The sequence below is a fragment of the Copadichromis virginalis genome, linkage group LG13 (assembly GCF_057382275.1).
Source record: "Copadichromis virginalis isolate Kocher_CV1m ecotype Utaka linkage group LG13, C_Virginalis_male_GT1.1, whole genome shotgun sequence".
In the NCBI taxonomy this organism is placed as follows: domain Eukaryota; kingdom Metazoa; phylum Chordata; class Actinopteri; order Cichliformes; family Cichlidae; genus Copadichromis; species Copadichromis virginalis.
Window position 1 is genome coordinate 5,847,844 of NC_140630.1, and position 16,572 is coordinate 5,864,415.

The 16,572-nt window shown below is 40.5% G+C and overlaps 1 protein-coding gene across 1 annotated transcript in view; it reads left to right on the forward strand.

Annotated features, from left to right (window-relative positions):
• The first annotated feature begins 762 nt into the window (after positions 1-762).
• epas1b (endothelial PAS domain protein 1b) overlaps positions 763-16,572 on the forward strand; it is a 44,641-nt gene continuing 28,831 nt past the window's right edge. Inside the window, exon 1 of the mRNA XM_085477021.1 lies at positions 763-1,181. Within this exon, the coding sequence (XP_085333147.1) occupies positions 1,156-1,181 (26 nt within the window). The 5' untranslated portion in view covers positions 763-1,155. The remainder of the gene's footprint in view (positions 1,182-16,572) is intronic.

The following is a 16,572-nucleotide window of genomic DNA, read 5'->3' on the forward strand; positions in this document are numbered from 1 at the left end:
AGTATCCAGATGCATCCAGTTGTTAAATAAAGAAAATCATCCCACTCTGTGGAGGCTTTTCACCACTAGAAAAGCAGAAATGGTCAAAAAAATGAGTTACCTGACTCAAAATCTGAATTTACTGACCAAGGGTCTCAAAATGTCAATTCACTTTCAAGTAAGACATAATTTTACTGAACTTGGAGGTTGAGCGTTACCTGATTAGGATTTCCTAAGTTTAATACATGAACTATAAATGATGGGCAAACTCTGGCAAACTTAAGACTGTTTTTTAAACTTCTTAGTCTAAGTTGACACAGCATTTCCTCCAGTAAAAGTTTAGTTTCTCCTAGAAAGGTCGCACGAGTAGTTAAACTGTGCCTTTAAAGGAGCAGAACTAGGATACACTGTTAAAGAGTTAAAACTCACTTTTGAGACAATCTGATCCTGTGTGTTTATGGCATAAAGATAAATTCTCAGAACAGTCGTAATCATGGTTTCATGTAAAGCTTCATAAGCTTACATTAAAGTGAGAGGTGACTACATTATACTTCTAGTCTGGTTACTGTAGGCTAGTTTTTAGGCCAAAAAGCGACTTTATCTACAGATTGTCCGCACTGGAGCTTTATAACGTCCTCACCTGTAGGAACAAGATCAACCTGCACAAAACAGGTAAGGAGCTCAGCGGCCACAGTGGGAGGGGCGGGGCTGAATAAAGGGGCGGGGTGGTCTCCCGGTGGCATTTCCAGCCAATCAGCTGTTCGGGACTGAGCTTCAGCTGAGCCTCAGGTCAGAGGCAGAGCAGCTCTGGGAGTTTGCATATCAGCAAGCGAAGAAAAGTTTTGACAAGCGGACCTGCGGGCGGCTTCTGTCAGCAGCAGCAGCTCAGCGTTCAGCCTGTGTGGAGTCTTTTCTCAGCGGGTGAGAGGTTGTACAATCCTCGGCAGTGTTCTGAGACTGTACGGCCCCAATCCCCCAGCTCAATCACCGCCAGCCGGGACTAACTGAACGCTTCACAGGTTTAATGACTTCATCTGTCAGCGGGCTCCTTGTGACCTGCGCACTTCGGTCTTAAACCTGCTTTTTCTCGTCTCCCTATTTTTTTAAATATAATTTTGTTTTAACTCTAAAGTTGGACTTTACTCAAGACTGTCGTGGAAACAGCATTGCGAAAATATGACAGCCGAAAAGGAGAAAAAGAGGTAAGAGATACTGGATTCACTCCTCTCCTTCAGCCTCTCTGCGGTTTTAATTGCCTTCCGCTTGGATGTGACTTTATTAATTCGCGGATTTAATAACAGAGGCTGTTTATTTAGTGCAGAAATTGCCTGACAGTTGGCTGCTGTGGCACAGAGAGGGACCTGTTGCTGCAGTGCTGCATGTGACTTGGCCTAGCTTTGCGCTCTCTGCTTGTTTGGAAGGCAGCGACAGGCGGTGGTTTCACACAGCTTTAATCTTAGCATTGCATTAATTCTGATGCACCGGGGCTGGAAGGCAAGTGGCCGGTTTAGCCTGTAACTGAACCGAGCGTTTGTTTTGGAAATGAGCTGATTTGGCTTTCACTGCGAGAAGCCGCAGTCACATTGAATTGTGCATATTTTAAAACCCCGAATGAACTTTAAAGGACTTTAAAATACTTTCTAAATATATTCAAATTTGAAATTTAATACAATTTCTGATCTGCTTCTCGCTCATTCTAAGGTTAAACCCCACTACTGACTAATTTCCACATTAAGTGGTCCTGTAAACAAACCATTAACTTTTAAAAAAGGATGTGTGTAAATACCTCTATGCACAACACTTGTAATCTTTTTAAATGGAAGTTATGAAGTTTCATATGAAGAAAATTTTTCTTGCATAATTAAACCCACATAAAACACTTTGATCCTGCACACAGGATGCAGAGCAGACACAGAGAAGGCTCAACTTGCATGCGAAGTAGCAGCTTACTATAGAAAGGTGCATGTCATTATGAATGTATAAATATTAACAAGATCTACATGGACTTTTGAACAAGTGGTAACAAGAAGAAAAAAAAAGACACCACACTTTTTTTGTTGTTTTTTTTTTTTTTTTTTTTTTAGTAAGGCAGCACTTTCTGGAGAGAATCCAAGCTCTTAACCTTTAACCTCCTTTTAACAGAAGCTGGGCATCAGTAAAGGATAATCAGCCATTACAGCAGATATCAGACTGCCTGATCAGGAAAGTTCTAGACCTGCAGATATATTGCAGTACCTTGCTCTTGCTCTAACCACCTGATGTTTAGCCAAAATCTCAAAAACTGATATTTGGCGGCATGACTGGCAGCATTCATAGAGCTGTGACATCTTTTTTTTTCTTAACTTAGTCATATCACACAGCATGATAATCTTGTCCTGTAACTAGTCAAACAGGAGATAATTGTGCATGTTTTATCTAGGTCAGTGTATCCCAGCATTGATCTGACCAGTGAAGTTGTTTATAATTTGGCTCTAATTATGTATTGTAATATTTCAGGTTTCTTCAGTTTCCCTGGCTTTATTCCCTTTTTTCTGGTTGTTAATTGTTCATCAGTAGCCATGAAGCCTCAGGCTTAGTAATAATGCTTTACTCGTCTCAGCCTGTCTTGGTTTGTGTGGTCACAACAGGCCAGTTAGCTTTAACATCTTACCTGTGGGAAATTCTAAATTAGGTTTCCTGGTTGATTCCTGGTGAGAGCGTGAAACGATGCTCAACTTAATATTTAATTAAGAGATTCCCAGAGATTTTCTGCAAATTAATCTTTCACACTACCTGGAGAAGAAAACTGATTTCAACCAGTGCAGCTGTTTTCGCTTGACACCTGCTTGTATGTCCTGTGCACCTCGGACTCTTTTCTCTGACTCTTGTCTGTCAGATCAAGCGTAAAGGTGAACAAAGCAGGGGACTAAGGCAGGATAACTGTGCCAGGGGTGAAAACTTTCATAGAAAGAGGGAGAAAATGACTTGGGGAGATGGAAAGTGAGATGAGTATAGGGCATTTCCTCTGACTGGTCAACGCCTCTGTGCTCCCACTGAAGACCTATCGGCCATTTTAGGGAAAAGGATCTCTGCAAGTGTGTCTCTGTCAGGCTGCACATGAAAAGCGTGTGTGTGTGTAAGTGTGTGAGAGTTCACTGGTGTTTGTCCTCTCGCTGGTGTGCTCTGTGTGTGTTTGTCTTTGTGTCACACAGTAGTATGTTGTCACTGCTGCTGCCTGGAAGTCATAATTGGTTTGATAAGTTTTGATTCATGACAGCTGCCAGTGTTTATTTGAGATCCGGTGTCTCTCACTGGTTTTATTAATAATAATCATGTGGATGTGATGAACTGACTTCTTGTCCGGCAGGTACATATTTTCTGTATCCTGATACACAAAAAGATTTCAGAAGATTTTCATCACAGAGTCACTGATTTTTCTTTATATGTTGGTGTGCGTGTCTATTTTAAAGCTACAGCTGGAACGTATTTGATTGTTTTTTTTGCTTATTGTTTTGTAAAAGCCCAACATGTTCATGGAAGAAGGAAAAATGAACTGTCAGATATCTGCAAATGGAGAAAATAATAAGTGTTTTTTAATAACTGATTAATCATTTATGTTTCTGCAGTTGGAACTTTAAAGGCAAATATTCAAAAATTTGATGGGTAACTGAAAGTTAAAAAAGAAAATGCACAAATCAGCAAACAGACTTGATGAGGGGGAAAAGTAGTGATTTCACACTGTAGTTGAACCCTCTTGTCTCCTACATGTACTATCTTGGATCTTTTGGATCAAGCTTCCACCTTATGCGGGCTTTGCCTTTTTTTTTTTTTTTTTTTTTTTTTTTTTTTGCTTGGAAGATGTTTTGTCAGAGAGAAAATGCATTCCCCCTTGAAGCAAAACTGAGAATGCAGTAAAGCAAAATTGGAGGAAACGGGGTACTTTTTAGGTTTTTCTACATTGCCATTACGAGTTTCGGCAAGTTAAAGCAGTCGCACAAGTTCTTAGAAAAACAGAAAAAACGTAATCAGATAAATCGGTTAATAAGAAAAAAAAAAAAAAAGTTCAAACTAAAGGCACAAATAAATTCAGGATAGCCTCTCAGGAGTACCTTTTCACAAGAGCCCGAAAAGAGGAGCCCGAAAATGTTACAAGAGCCTTGAACTGGGTGAAAAACATCTGATAAAGTCTGTGTGCGTAAGGCCAGCTTTGTGTCTTGTCATCCACTGAGTCAACGCTGATTTGAACTGTCACTGCAATCTTTTCTGAGTCTTGATGATATTAGTTGCTGGTAGAGTTACCACACCTTTCTGATTTGGAGCAAAGAAACACTTCCTGAGTTTGTATAAGCAGCCAGCAGTGCTCCCAAAACCCCAAAATGTCCTCCAGGCAAGCTGAAATTCCCAAAATAACAATGACTGCAAGGGTGTCGGCCGTACATCAGTGGGAAAGTAAAGCTCTCTCTTATTTTTGAATTGCATCTCATATTTTGTGTTATCAATAATATAAACATAATTTTCTTGCGACAATAATTTGGATTTTGTTACTTGTTGAGTTGCGATGACGATTATTACAACGCTGTAAGTCCAAGTCACCTGATCTGTTATATTCTTATGTCTGCGCCACGTTCACATCGTGAACTTTTCCTGTTATGTTAGTGTGACTACTATAATCGGCAATAAGTTCAAAATGTTCTCCATCATTTAAGCCAAAAAAATCTTCACTGTATTGCTTTGTAGCTTTCTTTTATTCATTTCTTAGACCCGAGTGTTTACATTGCTCAACTGGATTCACAAGTAATGTTACATTACTAGTATTTTTCTTGTTATGTATAACAGTGGTTGACATAGTGTACACTTGTATGTTTACTTTGGTTTGTAACAACTTCAGAAAGCCGTTACCACAACCTGACTCCGTAACACACCAGCAGTGTTTGTCACGCTACTGAATACATTGAATAGCTTCTTTTCTTTTCTCCTTTTTTTTTTTTTTTTTTTTTTTTTTTTTTTTTAACACATGTTGGTCTACTGATACCAGAAATAAGTTGTGGGCTTGTGAGGAACTCCTCTCGCTTCTTTCAGCATGTGATCCCATTGGAAACAATGCTCAAAGGTCAGAGTCCAGGGCAGCTGCCAGGCAGATATACATTACATGACTGCTGAGAGATTGAGCCATTCGGGTGTATTTTCTGTCTCTTTGGAGGACATTTTACCGTTATCATAGTTGGTGGGGGTGTAGCTGTATATTCTAGCAATAACAAAATGGGCCAATTTAAATTGTGGATGTTAAAAAAAAATATTAAGAACCTTATCATAGCAGTTTCTAGGTATAAAACTTTTGCATTTATTGAGGAGATGATTTGGTTTTAATTCTAGTAGCCATGTGCATGTTAAGTCATCTTAACAAGAACCAAATTTTATGGTGTCTTTGAGGTGTTTGTATGACAGCTGTGGGGTTCTTTTTCTTCTAATCTCCACACCAAAACATAGCTGAATGAATTTAAGACCTTTAATGACTTTGAGTTTAGTTTCTCTTAATGACTGTTTTATAGGAGATGGTACATACTAAGCTGTCTGTCTGTAACCTTTCACTCACTCCAAAGACTCAACGGGAAAATGTCTGAAAAGTTTTTCTTTTTGAGGGAATATATGCTGAGCTAGAATCACTTTATTTTATGGACCGCATGTAGCCCAGTTTAAACCTCAGACCAGTTGAACTGTAATAACTTAAAAAGAAATGCCTCCAAATTTTCCCTTTGTTTGTTTTAAGAGGTACATATGGAAAACATTGACATTTAATGAACCATCCATTTATAAAATATATGGGCCGGCTCAAATGACTTTGTAAAAACAAGTGTCATTTAAACAACTTATCGTAAATCAAAGAAGCAGATCGTCACAGCGGCCACAGGTCGTGTTTGTTTTTTCCTGTCAGGAGGCTGAAAAACTTCTGGTTTGGACGAAATTAACAAGCAACAGTTTTATGATTTGCTCCAAGTATAACCTGCAACTTGATTATTAGAGTAATATATAATGAAAAGTGTAAAATGCAGTTTTGATGCAGTGGGCTGGACTCACCTTTTGATGATCTGACATCAGGCAGTGTTAATGCTTGCTGAATAATTCTGGCAGCTTGTTTGAGCTGTCAGTGCTGCAGTGCTTTTAAGCTAGAACTGCTCACATTCATCATATTGGTCATGTTGAACCTTATCCTGAGTGGTGTTGGTGCTGTGGAGCGAGTAGTTTAAAAGCCTGATTTGTGGTTTTAATGATCTCCTAAACACACCAGTTTGGCAACATATTCTTGCTGTTGTTACATCTTTGTGTCCTGCTTTCTTATGCTCATCCACGGGAAGGAGAGGGGAGGGTGAGGGAGGTGAGCAAGTTGCCAAAGATAAGACAGAGAGCACACAAAAGGGAGGACAGAAATAATCAAGAATAATCAAGTGGATGCAAAGGTGATTATAGATGAGCGTAAATCAATGAGGCATTTAAAGACCAATGAGTAAAGTGCAGAAGGAGCAGCTGTGGCGTTGCGTCAGATTACAGAAGCCCGTCAACTCAGTGCCTCCCATCCTCGCAGTGCTCCACAGTGGGCCGAGGGCTTGGTTGGCACAGAGCCTTCGTGCCTCTTTTGTGTGCTAACCTCGGGCAAACCCGGCCTCCCGACCCAAACATCACGCCACTTACAGAAGGCGTGCAACCTGCCCGCTGCAAGACAGAGGAGTGAAAGGAAAGACGGAGAGGGTGAAGCCCAAATGCTTAAAATTGGAGCTTGTTTGTTGTATTCAGAGATGGGAAGTGATTAAGTACATTAACTCAAGTAGAGTGCTTTAGTGAGGTTTGAAACTCTAAATCCTCAGTTCTTTAAAATAATTCATATTGGGAACAATATGTCTAAAATCTATCTTCCTTACTGCCCAGTCTAAAGAAGGAAAGCTTTACCTTTCCTTTTTTTTGGTTCTTTTTAAGTTGTGTTGGGATTTCCCAAAACGGTTTTCCCGGAGTGTGACAAAGCTGGAAACGTGACCTTAAATAATACTACCGGTAATGTTACACTTTTGGTTTGATGACTTACAAGAAGCGCCTCTTAACAACTCGCAATGATTCCCAGACCTCGACTGAACTTTGTCTTCAATATCAAGTATGGGCAGAATTTATTGCTTCCCTTAAGAAGGGGGTGGAGGGGAGGGGGGTGCTACAGTATGAGCTGCTCGCTGGCTCTGCCATTGTGAGTTATTTTCAGTTAGAATCTCAATAAACAAACAAAAGCTTGGTACCAGCAGCAACATTAGAAGACACTTCAGTCTGTTTGTCAGTTTTTGAGTCTCTGTGGTTAGGAATGTGTCCATTTATTTTGAGAGTCCACTGTTTGTGTTTGTCAAGCTCTTGTTCAGTGTTTTACTCTGGGTAAACAATTTGAGAGGAAGATGAGGACCGAAACAATAGAGGCCAAACAAAAAGAGAGACTAAAGCGAGGTAGAGCGAGTGAAAGATTGAGTGGGGAGAGAGAGAGGCTTGGGGTTATTAAGTAGCAAAGTGATACAGACACAGCTACGCTACATTTGCCAGCTGTGTGACTCGTGTGGTTTACCGTGAGTGATTCTTTCTGGGTGAACAGTTTTAAGCGAGCCCGCTGCTTCTCCTGCTGCTGCTTACGGACAGCGGTGGACTTGAAGCTTTAGAAGCATGTGTGGATTCAGAAAGAGGCGGCTGGCCAACAGCTATTTAACACATCAGCGCTGAGAGCACTTACAGAGCAGGAAGGACAGAATTTACAAGTTAATAAAAGTGCATGTCAGTGATTGTTACTTTCCAGCAACAGGTGTGGATTTATTTCATTTTTTCTATACAGTGCTGTGAATTGAGTGGGAATGCCTGTGAACAGAGTGCTTGTTTTACTTTGTTGCTTTTTACTGAACATGATCTTATTGACACAAGCTGTTTTTACACATGAGCCATGGAAAATGCTGGGAGAATCAGTTCTGAATTATCTGAAGGTTTCTCTTTCTCACATGTATCACGCCGCAGGGGATGGTTTGTGTCAGACGTGTTCTCACTACTGGAAGCGCGCTGGTTTGGTTTAGCAGAGGGAGCTGCCTGAGTAAAGGAGGACAATGATGAGCACTCACCTGCTGTGAATTCACTGGACAGCTTTAAAAAAAAAAAAAAAAAAAACGGTGTTGTTCCCTCGTTGGAACAATCAGCATGACACAGCCTTGGTAAAAGGGAACTGGCTGTTTTTTATTTATTTTTTAAATGATTAAAAATGAGTTTCTTTTCTTTATAAGTACTCAGACTGTTGGAACGGTTGTTGTTTTTGGCTATCATAACCATTAGTTAAATGAGAAAACTCATCAACCATAATTAGACATAAAACGATCAACTATTTTATCTGCAGGTTTTTAGTGTTGGGGAATTTTTCACAAACACTCTGAGTGTTTAAACAAATTAGATTGCACTTCTTTCTGTAATTAAACTGTAAGTTTCTTCAGCTAGAGATGCAGTCTGTGAGTGAGTGCACCAACGAGCTGTAAATATCAAGCATTAAAGAAAGAATGTTTCTGTTTTCAATGGCAAAAAGAGCTCAAAAGTGAGTGTGTGCAATAAACAAACTGGTAAACCTGAGACCCTGCTAACTGCTGAGGGCCCTGGTCAGCCGTACGTACAGTCCAGCGTCCCATTTGGCCATCAGACCCTTGCGCAGTGAGGGGGAAACAGCAGGGGAGGCGAGAAGTCGGTCTGGGAAACCTCTCTATATCTTTCCATTGTTATTTTTATCTCATTCATTCTCACCCGCCTACGCTACCTCCTCCTGTCTTTAACCTCTTTCTTTTTTGCTTTTCGCTCGTATCACATTGTCTCACATTTATTCTGGACACCCGACAGCGCTGTTTACCCCACTCACTTTGTTGTTGTTGCCACGGCCTCCCCACCACACTTCTGTTCTTTGCCTCTTCTGCTTCGCCACATTCTCCTCTTTTTCAGAACTGTGTCTCCTTGCCATTTCCTTTTTCCCGTCCGCCAGCTCCCCTTCTTCCTTTTCCTCTGCTACCAAATTGGCTGAGATCCACGATCCCCTGTATGTCACCTGGCTGAGCTCCATCTCCCTGTAGACTTCCCGTTTCACCTCAAGAGTGACTGTGAAATGTTTGCTCTTCAAAGTCAGAAGCTGGACATAGAAAGTTGTGTGCAGAAGGGATTTTGCTTTATTTACCAATTTCTGAAACTCATCGTAACTAACTGTAGCCACATTTTCCTTAACTTTAAAGATGCCCTGTGGAGTTTTATTGTAAACATATTTGCATTTCCCACAAAAAACACAAGTAAAAAGTCCATGTAGCAAGAAGTCAGGGTGGAAGGAAATGTCAGCAAAACAGGGAATTTTAAAAAGGGACCGCTGTTGTTCTATTTCACACCGAAACATCTGCTTGACCGCAATCATTCCATATCCGCAGCCTTGTTTCTGTTATTGTAACCAATGATAAAGTTCCCTTAACTTCAACAGAAGAGTCATTTTAACCGCACTGCATAAAGACTGGATTCATGCTCCTTAAACACAGTGCAGCTGCATAAACTTTTACATTTATATGTATTCAAGTGTTCATGTTGAAGACTTGTACGTATGCATCTACAATTTCACCTCAAACTTGCTCTTAGAGGAAAACCTCACCCTGTAAAGTGACCCGAGTTTCATGTTGGGGGGGTCATCAGTGCTGATGAGAGCTATATCTCCAGTTAAGACTCTTATCCCACATTTCCACATTAACCAGTTTATGCACCAATCATCTTCCAGGATCAGGACATCAATATAGAGTTCTACTGCCATGTCCACAGGTGTCTAAGATTTGGTGTATCATTGTATGTGAGCAGGTGCAGTGGAAAAACGGTCTTCAGTCACCACCCACATCCATTGTGCAGATTTGCATGTCAGAACAGAACGTATGTGCACAAAGAGATGGCCTCATAGGGAGATCGGCCTAATAGAAATCAGATTAGATTATTTCTTTTTATGGGGATTTTTTGATCACACCTCATGCACTCATTAAAAGCAAACACAGAAAAAGCCTCCACATGCTCCCTCGTGCTTCACTGTTCTGGAGCTTTAGAGTGCATTCACAAATTTAGAAGTCCAGACACCGTCCTCTTAGTCTGGAATACAATGCACTTTAGCAAAAGTCACTTTGTAGTGCTCTGTAAGATTGTATATATTTTTTTTAATTTCACAGTGGAGTTTATGCTGTTTTAAAAAAAAAAATAAAAAATAAAAAATTCAGGAAACTTGTATATCTCTCCAGAACAACAGTTGTCATTATTTCACTTTTGTCATTTGAAAAGTTTTTGTGTTGAAAGAGATTACTGTTCCCTTTTGTTTCCCCCTCCTGTGTGTTAAAAGCTTTTTCCTTGAATGTCCTTTTCAGCTCTCTCGACACTTTTACTGTTCAAGGTGAATTTGCAAAACGGGACCGGAGGTCAAGAGCCGATAACCAGGACGGAACAGTAAATCAGGGCTTGTTTTTGACCTTCACCTGGTGCATTTTTTTTTTCTGCCAGAAAAACATTTGCAAACACTTAAAAATGCCCCAAAATGAGTTTCGCAGCTTTTGAAGTCGAGTAACCTTGACTTGACAACTATGTCAGAAACTTGAGTGAAAGCAATAATAAAGTGAAAACCAGTAACACACTCACATTCCTCCTGTAATCCTGTCGCTGTAATCCCGCTGTAGTCAGTCCTCTGTTCATTGGGTTTGCGTTTAAAAACATGCAAAGTAAAGACAGTCTGTTTTCTCCTTACGTTCTCTTTTTAATCATCTCTTTATCTTTCTTCAGAAACTTTGAGTAATGAAACAGTTTTATCATTGCTAGGAACTGGATTTTCTTCAGTTTTTCCATGCGAGACCCTTAAACCACAAATACCTGTAGCAGTTAATCACTTCAGGTCGGCTGTTATCTCATCAGTTGGCAATAATTCAGATCACATGGGGAAAAACTTTGTTCATCATGACTAAGGGTGCTGTTTTTTCCCCCCAACAGTACTGATTTTTTTTAAATATTTATTTATATAATAACACTTAAATTCCAATAAAGTACAGGAAACTACAGATTTACCCACCAAAGCTTCTCTCAGGTGCCATCTGTATCTGCCCCACCACATTAACTGAGTCAGCAGTCAGCTCATCCCTTTTCATCTGTAGTTATAATAAGAAAATGGACCGCGTCCCAAACTTTTTAGTGCTCTACTGATTTAAGTGTTTAGGTTATTGATTGCTGTTGTTGTAAATGTGTTGGTTCTACAGAGCCATGAACAAGACTTTAACAGTGCACTTACTCTCATGTACAACAGCAGTTTCTTACTGTAAAATAGTACAATTCACTGTGTAAAATGACATTGTTGACATAGTTATTGTGATTATATAGAACACTAATTAAAACATAAATTAGGTCTTGGAGAATCTGGATACAGTAACAATGACAATGATAATAAAAAAGACAGCAACAAAATAACCCATTCATTTTAAAATTTAAAACTTTTTTTTTAACTTTCTCTGATGAGCTGAAATAAATGATTTTGAACTCACCATGTAAATCTTTTTACTTTTAGTTTGCCTTCTCTATCTAAATGTTTAGATTTGTGCCATTCAGCTCATTTGGTATTCTCAGCGGGGTTTCTAGTCTGGTCAGCTGACCTCCCTCACACCACCTGTGGCCTCCCTCTCTTTCGCCTTTTCCCTTTCTCCATCCCCTCTGTGCTTCTTTCAATCAGCCAGTCTATCCCAACCATCAGCGTGCTGTGGGCGGGTTTGTTTGTGCCAGAGTGACTGTGTGTGTGTGTGTGTGTGTGTGTGCGCGCACGCGCTGCTCTCTTTCATGGACTATCGGAATCATCAGCAATCTCCTGCATCGTTCTTCCCTTGATTGAGGCGAAGTCAGGGCCCCTGTCTGGGATAGCTGTTTGTTCGCCTGTGTGTGTCTGTGTGTGTGCGCATGCACACACAGACAAATGCCTATTTGGCTGTGTTTCCAGAACTTGATGTTCCTTAGGATCACAGATTAGCCAGTACTGTATTGTTGCTCTGTGTTTGTTCGGCGAGGCGCCACAACTACAGGAAGACACACACCTTTCCTTGCTTACAGTGGGGGTGTGTGTGTGTGTGTGTGTGTGTGTGTGTGTGTGTGTGTATGTATATATTAATTATATAAATATTTTTTTTCTTTTTCTTTTTTTTATTTTAAATTCAGACCAAAGACAGACATGTAAACGGCGTACTTTTCAGCAAAGCTGCGCACAACAAGACTTCATCTAGTTCACACTTCATCTAGTTTTAGTGGAATTGATAGCGATCTTCATACAGCTGTACTGATCTTTAAAGAAGAGGTGAAGGAATGGTACAAAAGTTCAAGCCTCAGAGTCAACGAAATCTGTCGATCTGTACTCGGCGAGAGTGATGGAAATGACAACAAACTGATTAGAACAGTTTTAGTTACTGGGCAAAAGAGCAAATGGTCCATGAAGCACACTCACATGCGCACACAAACTCACGTGCACACTCTTGCTCGCACTAACACAGCCTGACACCTGCTCTGGTTACAGGATCTGTTTCCTATAAGCACCTTTTGGCTTGTTATCACAACAATCACAGCAGGAGTCAGGACCTGTTTTCTGGGCATTTGTGTTCGTGTGTTTATGGGGCTGCTTGTTGAACAACCTGAAGATTCAATCCAGAACTTGAATAACAAACTCGTAGATTAGTGTCTCTTCAGTTAACAGCACCTGCATGTTGTAGTTTCTGGTGTCAACAGAAAGACACATCTCCCAGACAGCAGGAATATATTTATATGTATGTATATTTCAGTTTAAGTAAAGATTTGGGAGGTTAAATGGTACCAATATGCAGGGCTGGACTGGGACAAAAAATCGGCCCGGGCATTTTGACCAGAGACCGGCCCACCAAAAATGTGACGTCATTAGGGGTAAAACCGCAAAGGATTCTGGGAACTCGTGGCAAGAGGTACTAGCGCATGCAGGCTTTCAATTGAACTCAGTTACACAGCGATAAAAAGAAACACAAAAATAGCCGGTATTTGCCAAAAACTGATTGCTCGTATTTAAATTGCTATAAGTAACTTGTTGGGCTATAATATGTGAAACATATGCCAAATGCATCCCTCATGGATGACATAAAGTCATCTCTCCATCTCCATCTCTCTCTGCTGCTCTTCTGTCTCCTCTGTCACAGACTTCTCCACTTTTGATGATAAATCAGCCTGGTGCAACATGTAAGGATTGGCACAATTTGTTAAGATTTTGAGGAGTTTGAGAAACTAACCTTAAGCATAAAATAAAATTTACTATCAGTAACTTCATAGCACCCGCCCAGCAGTATATAAACTCCGTCATGCTAGCTAGTACGCAGTACCAGTTATTCTAAGCGCCTGTAAAAAGTCAGCACAACTTAAACAAACTACAACTAAACTTGGTTTATATCTGACACAGACAGCAGGTCATAACTTCTTACCTGAAGTTCAGTTCCTCTGCCACTATGACCGGCGGCCGCCTCGGGTCTCTCCTCCTCTTGCCTCCCCTTTCCCTTATCCACCTTTTTTATTTTTGTTGTTGTGTCTTTACATAAGTCATGAATCATAAACCTGCAATGAGCTCGTGTCTTTTAAACTCGGCTTACTCAGATTAAAGGCTTTTGTGGAATTCTTTTCGCCTGCTGTTGATGCGTTTAATTCCAGCTGTATCTGTTTGCATCTTTTAAGTGATGGAAACCTCGGCCTTGTTGTAATAACACACCATTACATTATGTCCAAAGAATGGGCATTGATGTTCTGTGTAAGTAAAAATTAAGAAATAAATGTGTAACGAGATGAAAGTTTTCCATTCTTAAATGGAAGATTTGCCTTAAATTTTTTTTTAATTAAAAAAAGGAGTTGTTTTTTTTTTTTAAAGCTTAATTTCACTTGGCGCTTCACATTTGCTGAAATGATCCTTTAAATCAAATCTCTGTCGCAGGAAACCTTAAAACCTCCTTCCAAAGATACAAAAATAAATCTTTAAGCACCTAAAAATAAGAATTGGACAGATTCAATTAAATGTTAACGTGTGTGTGTGTGTGTGTGTGTGTGTGTGTGTGTGTGTGTGTGTGTGAGAGAGATTGTTATGCTTATTACTGTACATGAATCTACATAAGATTGTCATACGTTAGTGCATGAGATATGATGCAGTGTCAGATCACCCTGAACACCACGCTCTCTATCTGTTCATGTTTGAATGCAGATCTGAACAGATGAAGCTTTGTGCTGTGCAGACAGAGAGGGCTGCAGGGGAAAACTGTATTAACGGCCTCATTACTGCCAGCAGAGAGGGGAACAGACACAATATGTCCGAGAGCAGCAGCGGCAGCAGCTCTGCCCTCTTTGTTTTTGTTCCGATTAGGCCTGAAAATAATCTCGCGACTGGGCAACATGTGAGTGTGCGTGCACATGTTCCTCCTTACGCTCCAGGCTGCAGGCGTCCAATGGCAAGTTTATCGCAGCGAGAGTACCAAAAGTGATTGAAAAAAGCTTGCGGGTAAGGGGGAGAAAAATAATGAATGAGGACCGAGGGTGTGGACTGTTGTACCACATTCAGATTTCAGGTTTGCTTTCCAAGTAGCAACGCTTCAGGTTGAAAAACATCTGGCTCTGCTGCATTGTTCGATTCCGAAGCTGCCTGTCGGCTCATAATTCTGATTGATGCTTGTAAAACGATTTGAGAGCCAAGTGAAAGTTATAAACATGACTTACACATAATTAGAGCAGCAAATTTGGTCATTTGAAGTCTATTCAATGAAAGCAAGTGTGGATCTGTTGGATGACAAATTACTGCCAGAGCCAAATGATTTATAGATTTTTTTTTTTTTTTTTAAAAACCATTAAAAGTCATTTTAAAAATACACAAGTTAATTTCACAAATCAAAATAGACGTGATTTGTATTCTACTATTCTTATTTCACTGTGATTAATTTTATTTCCTCCACTGTTTTGATTAGTGTTACGCTGCTGTCAGTTAAAGTAATGACTTCTTCTGCTGTTTTGTGTGTCGAGGGGAGGAGGGTAAATTGAAGAAGCTGCTTTCTTATCTGTGTATGAACAATGTGCAAACAGAGTAGGATAAGCGGCCTGCATGTGAAAACGCTCCCCTGCTCTGCAACGAGTTTGACGTCATTATTTTGCAATGTGAGTGAAACAGAAAATATGCTGAGATGGATTTAAAAGAATTGGCTCAACTGGTATTCGGAATGACAATGTGACAAAGATAATTGGCGCCGAAAGCTTCCCAGCAAGTGTTGCATCTGAACACAACACAGAGTACTGGTGAGTGTGCGAGGCTGACGAGTTGCATAAAATGACGTCTGCTTCAGTGGCGCCGACTTGACCACAACTTCCAGTTAAGTCACAACTACTGCAAGCAAACAAAGGAAAGTTGATGGCCTTGCAGGTATGAAAATACTTCAGTATGAAGGTTGGCTTTTCCAGGGACTGAGTATCTCTGAGTGGTATCTGCTGCTAAAGTACTATTTCCATCTTCAGCCTTTCAACCACAATTAGTATTGTCACATTCAGGGCTCTACATTCAGTGTGAGTCAGGCTGATGTTGCTCTCTGCCTCTCGTGTTCGTGTACCTTTTGCATGTACCTGAGCATGTGACTGGCTGTGGTTTAGAGAGACAGTCTCACTTCTCTCGCAGAGGTTTCAGAATGCCAGATATGTGTTTTCTACTTGTTTTAATACCCAGATCTCACACCACGTCGCCCTCTTAGAGAGGAGAAACAGACGAAACCAAATCATCTGTTCCATCACAAACGCAACACAAACAGAAATCCTTTTGGAGCTACTCATACCATGTTTGCGTGAGTTCTTGATGATTAAAATAGCTGGTGACCCGCATCTCCCCCCTCTCAGCTTTGGTTGCAACTCTCGTAGGCCTTTTTAAAAGCAGCTTTTGGATGTGCCAATGAATCGGAGCAGAACAAAGAATGTTATCTCCGCGTTTTACATCATTTTATGGCAAGAATAGAAGTTGGAGCTGAAACTTGTGGGATGTTTTCATTTCAGAAGCTTTAACAAACAGATTCATGTTTTGGCCTGAGGTGAGTGAGTGTGCTGTTTTGGGTTTTTCTTTTAGGTCTGTTTCAGCTTTCAAAATAGTATTTATGACTGCAGCACTGACGGATCATCATTGTCAGCTTGCTGGAGGTCACCTTGCTGTACATGTATGTGTACCTATATATTGTGGTTGCGAGTTTAGTGTGTCATTCTGAAGTGGCAGAAACTTGTGGTATGTTGGTTTGTGGTATGTTTAACCTTTGGCTTGTTTGCTTTAGTGTGCGTAGCCCAAGGTTAAAAGATGAGGCCCTGCCAGTAGGAGCTGAGAGGGTGGCGCAAACGGTGTAATGTCCTTTAGTAGCCCTTTTAATGTGTTTTTCATGTTTGATCCAACTTTTCGGGATGAGCTGAGAGTCTGAGGAGGGCAGCGACTGGCTGATCGTACAGAATTTTCCACATGGCTTGATTGCATGAACTCGGTACCCTCTGCAGCCAGACTGTCTTCTCAAATATGCGTCTGTATCG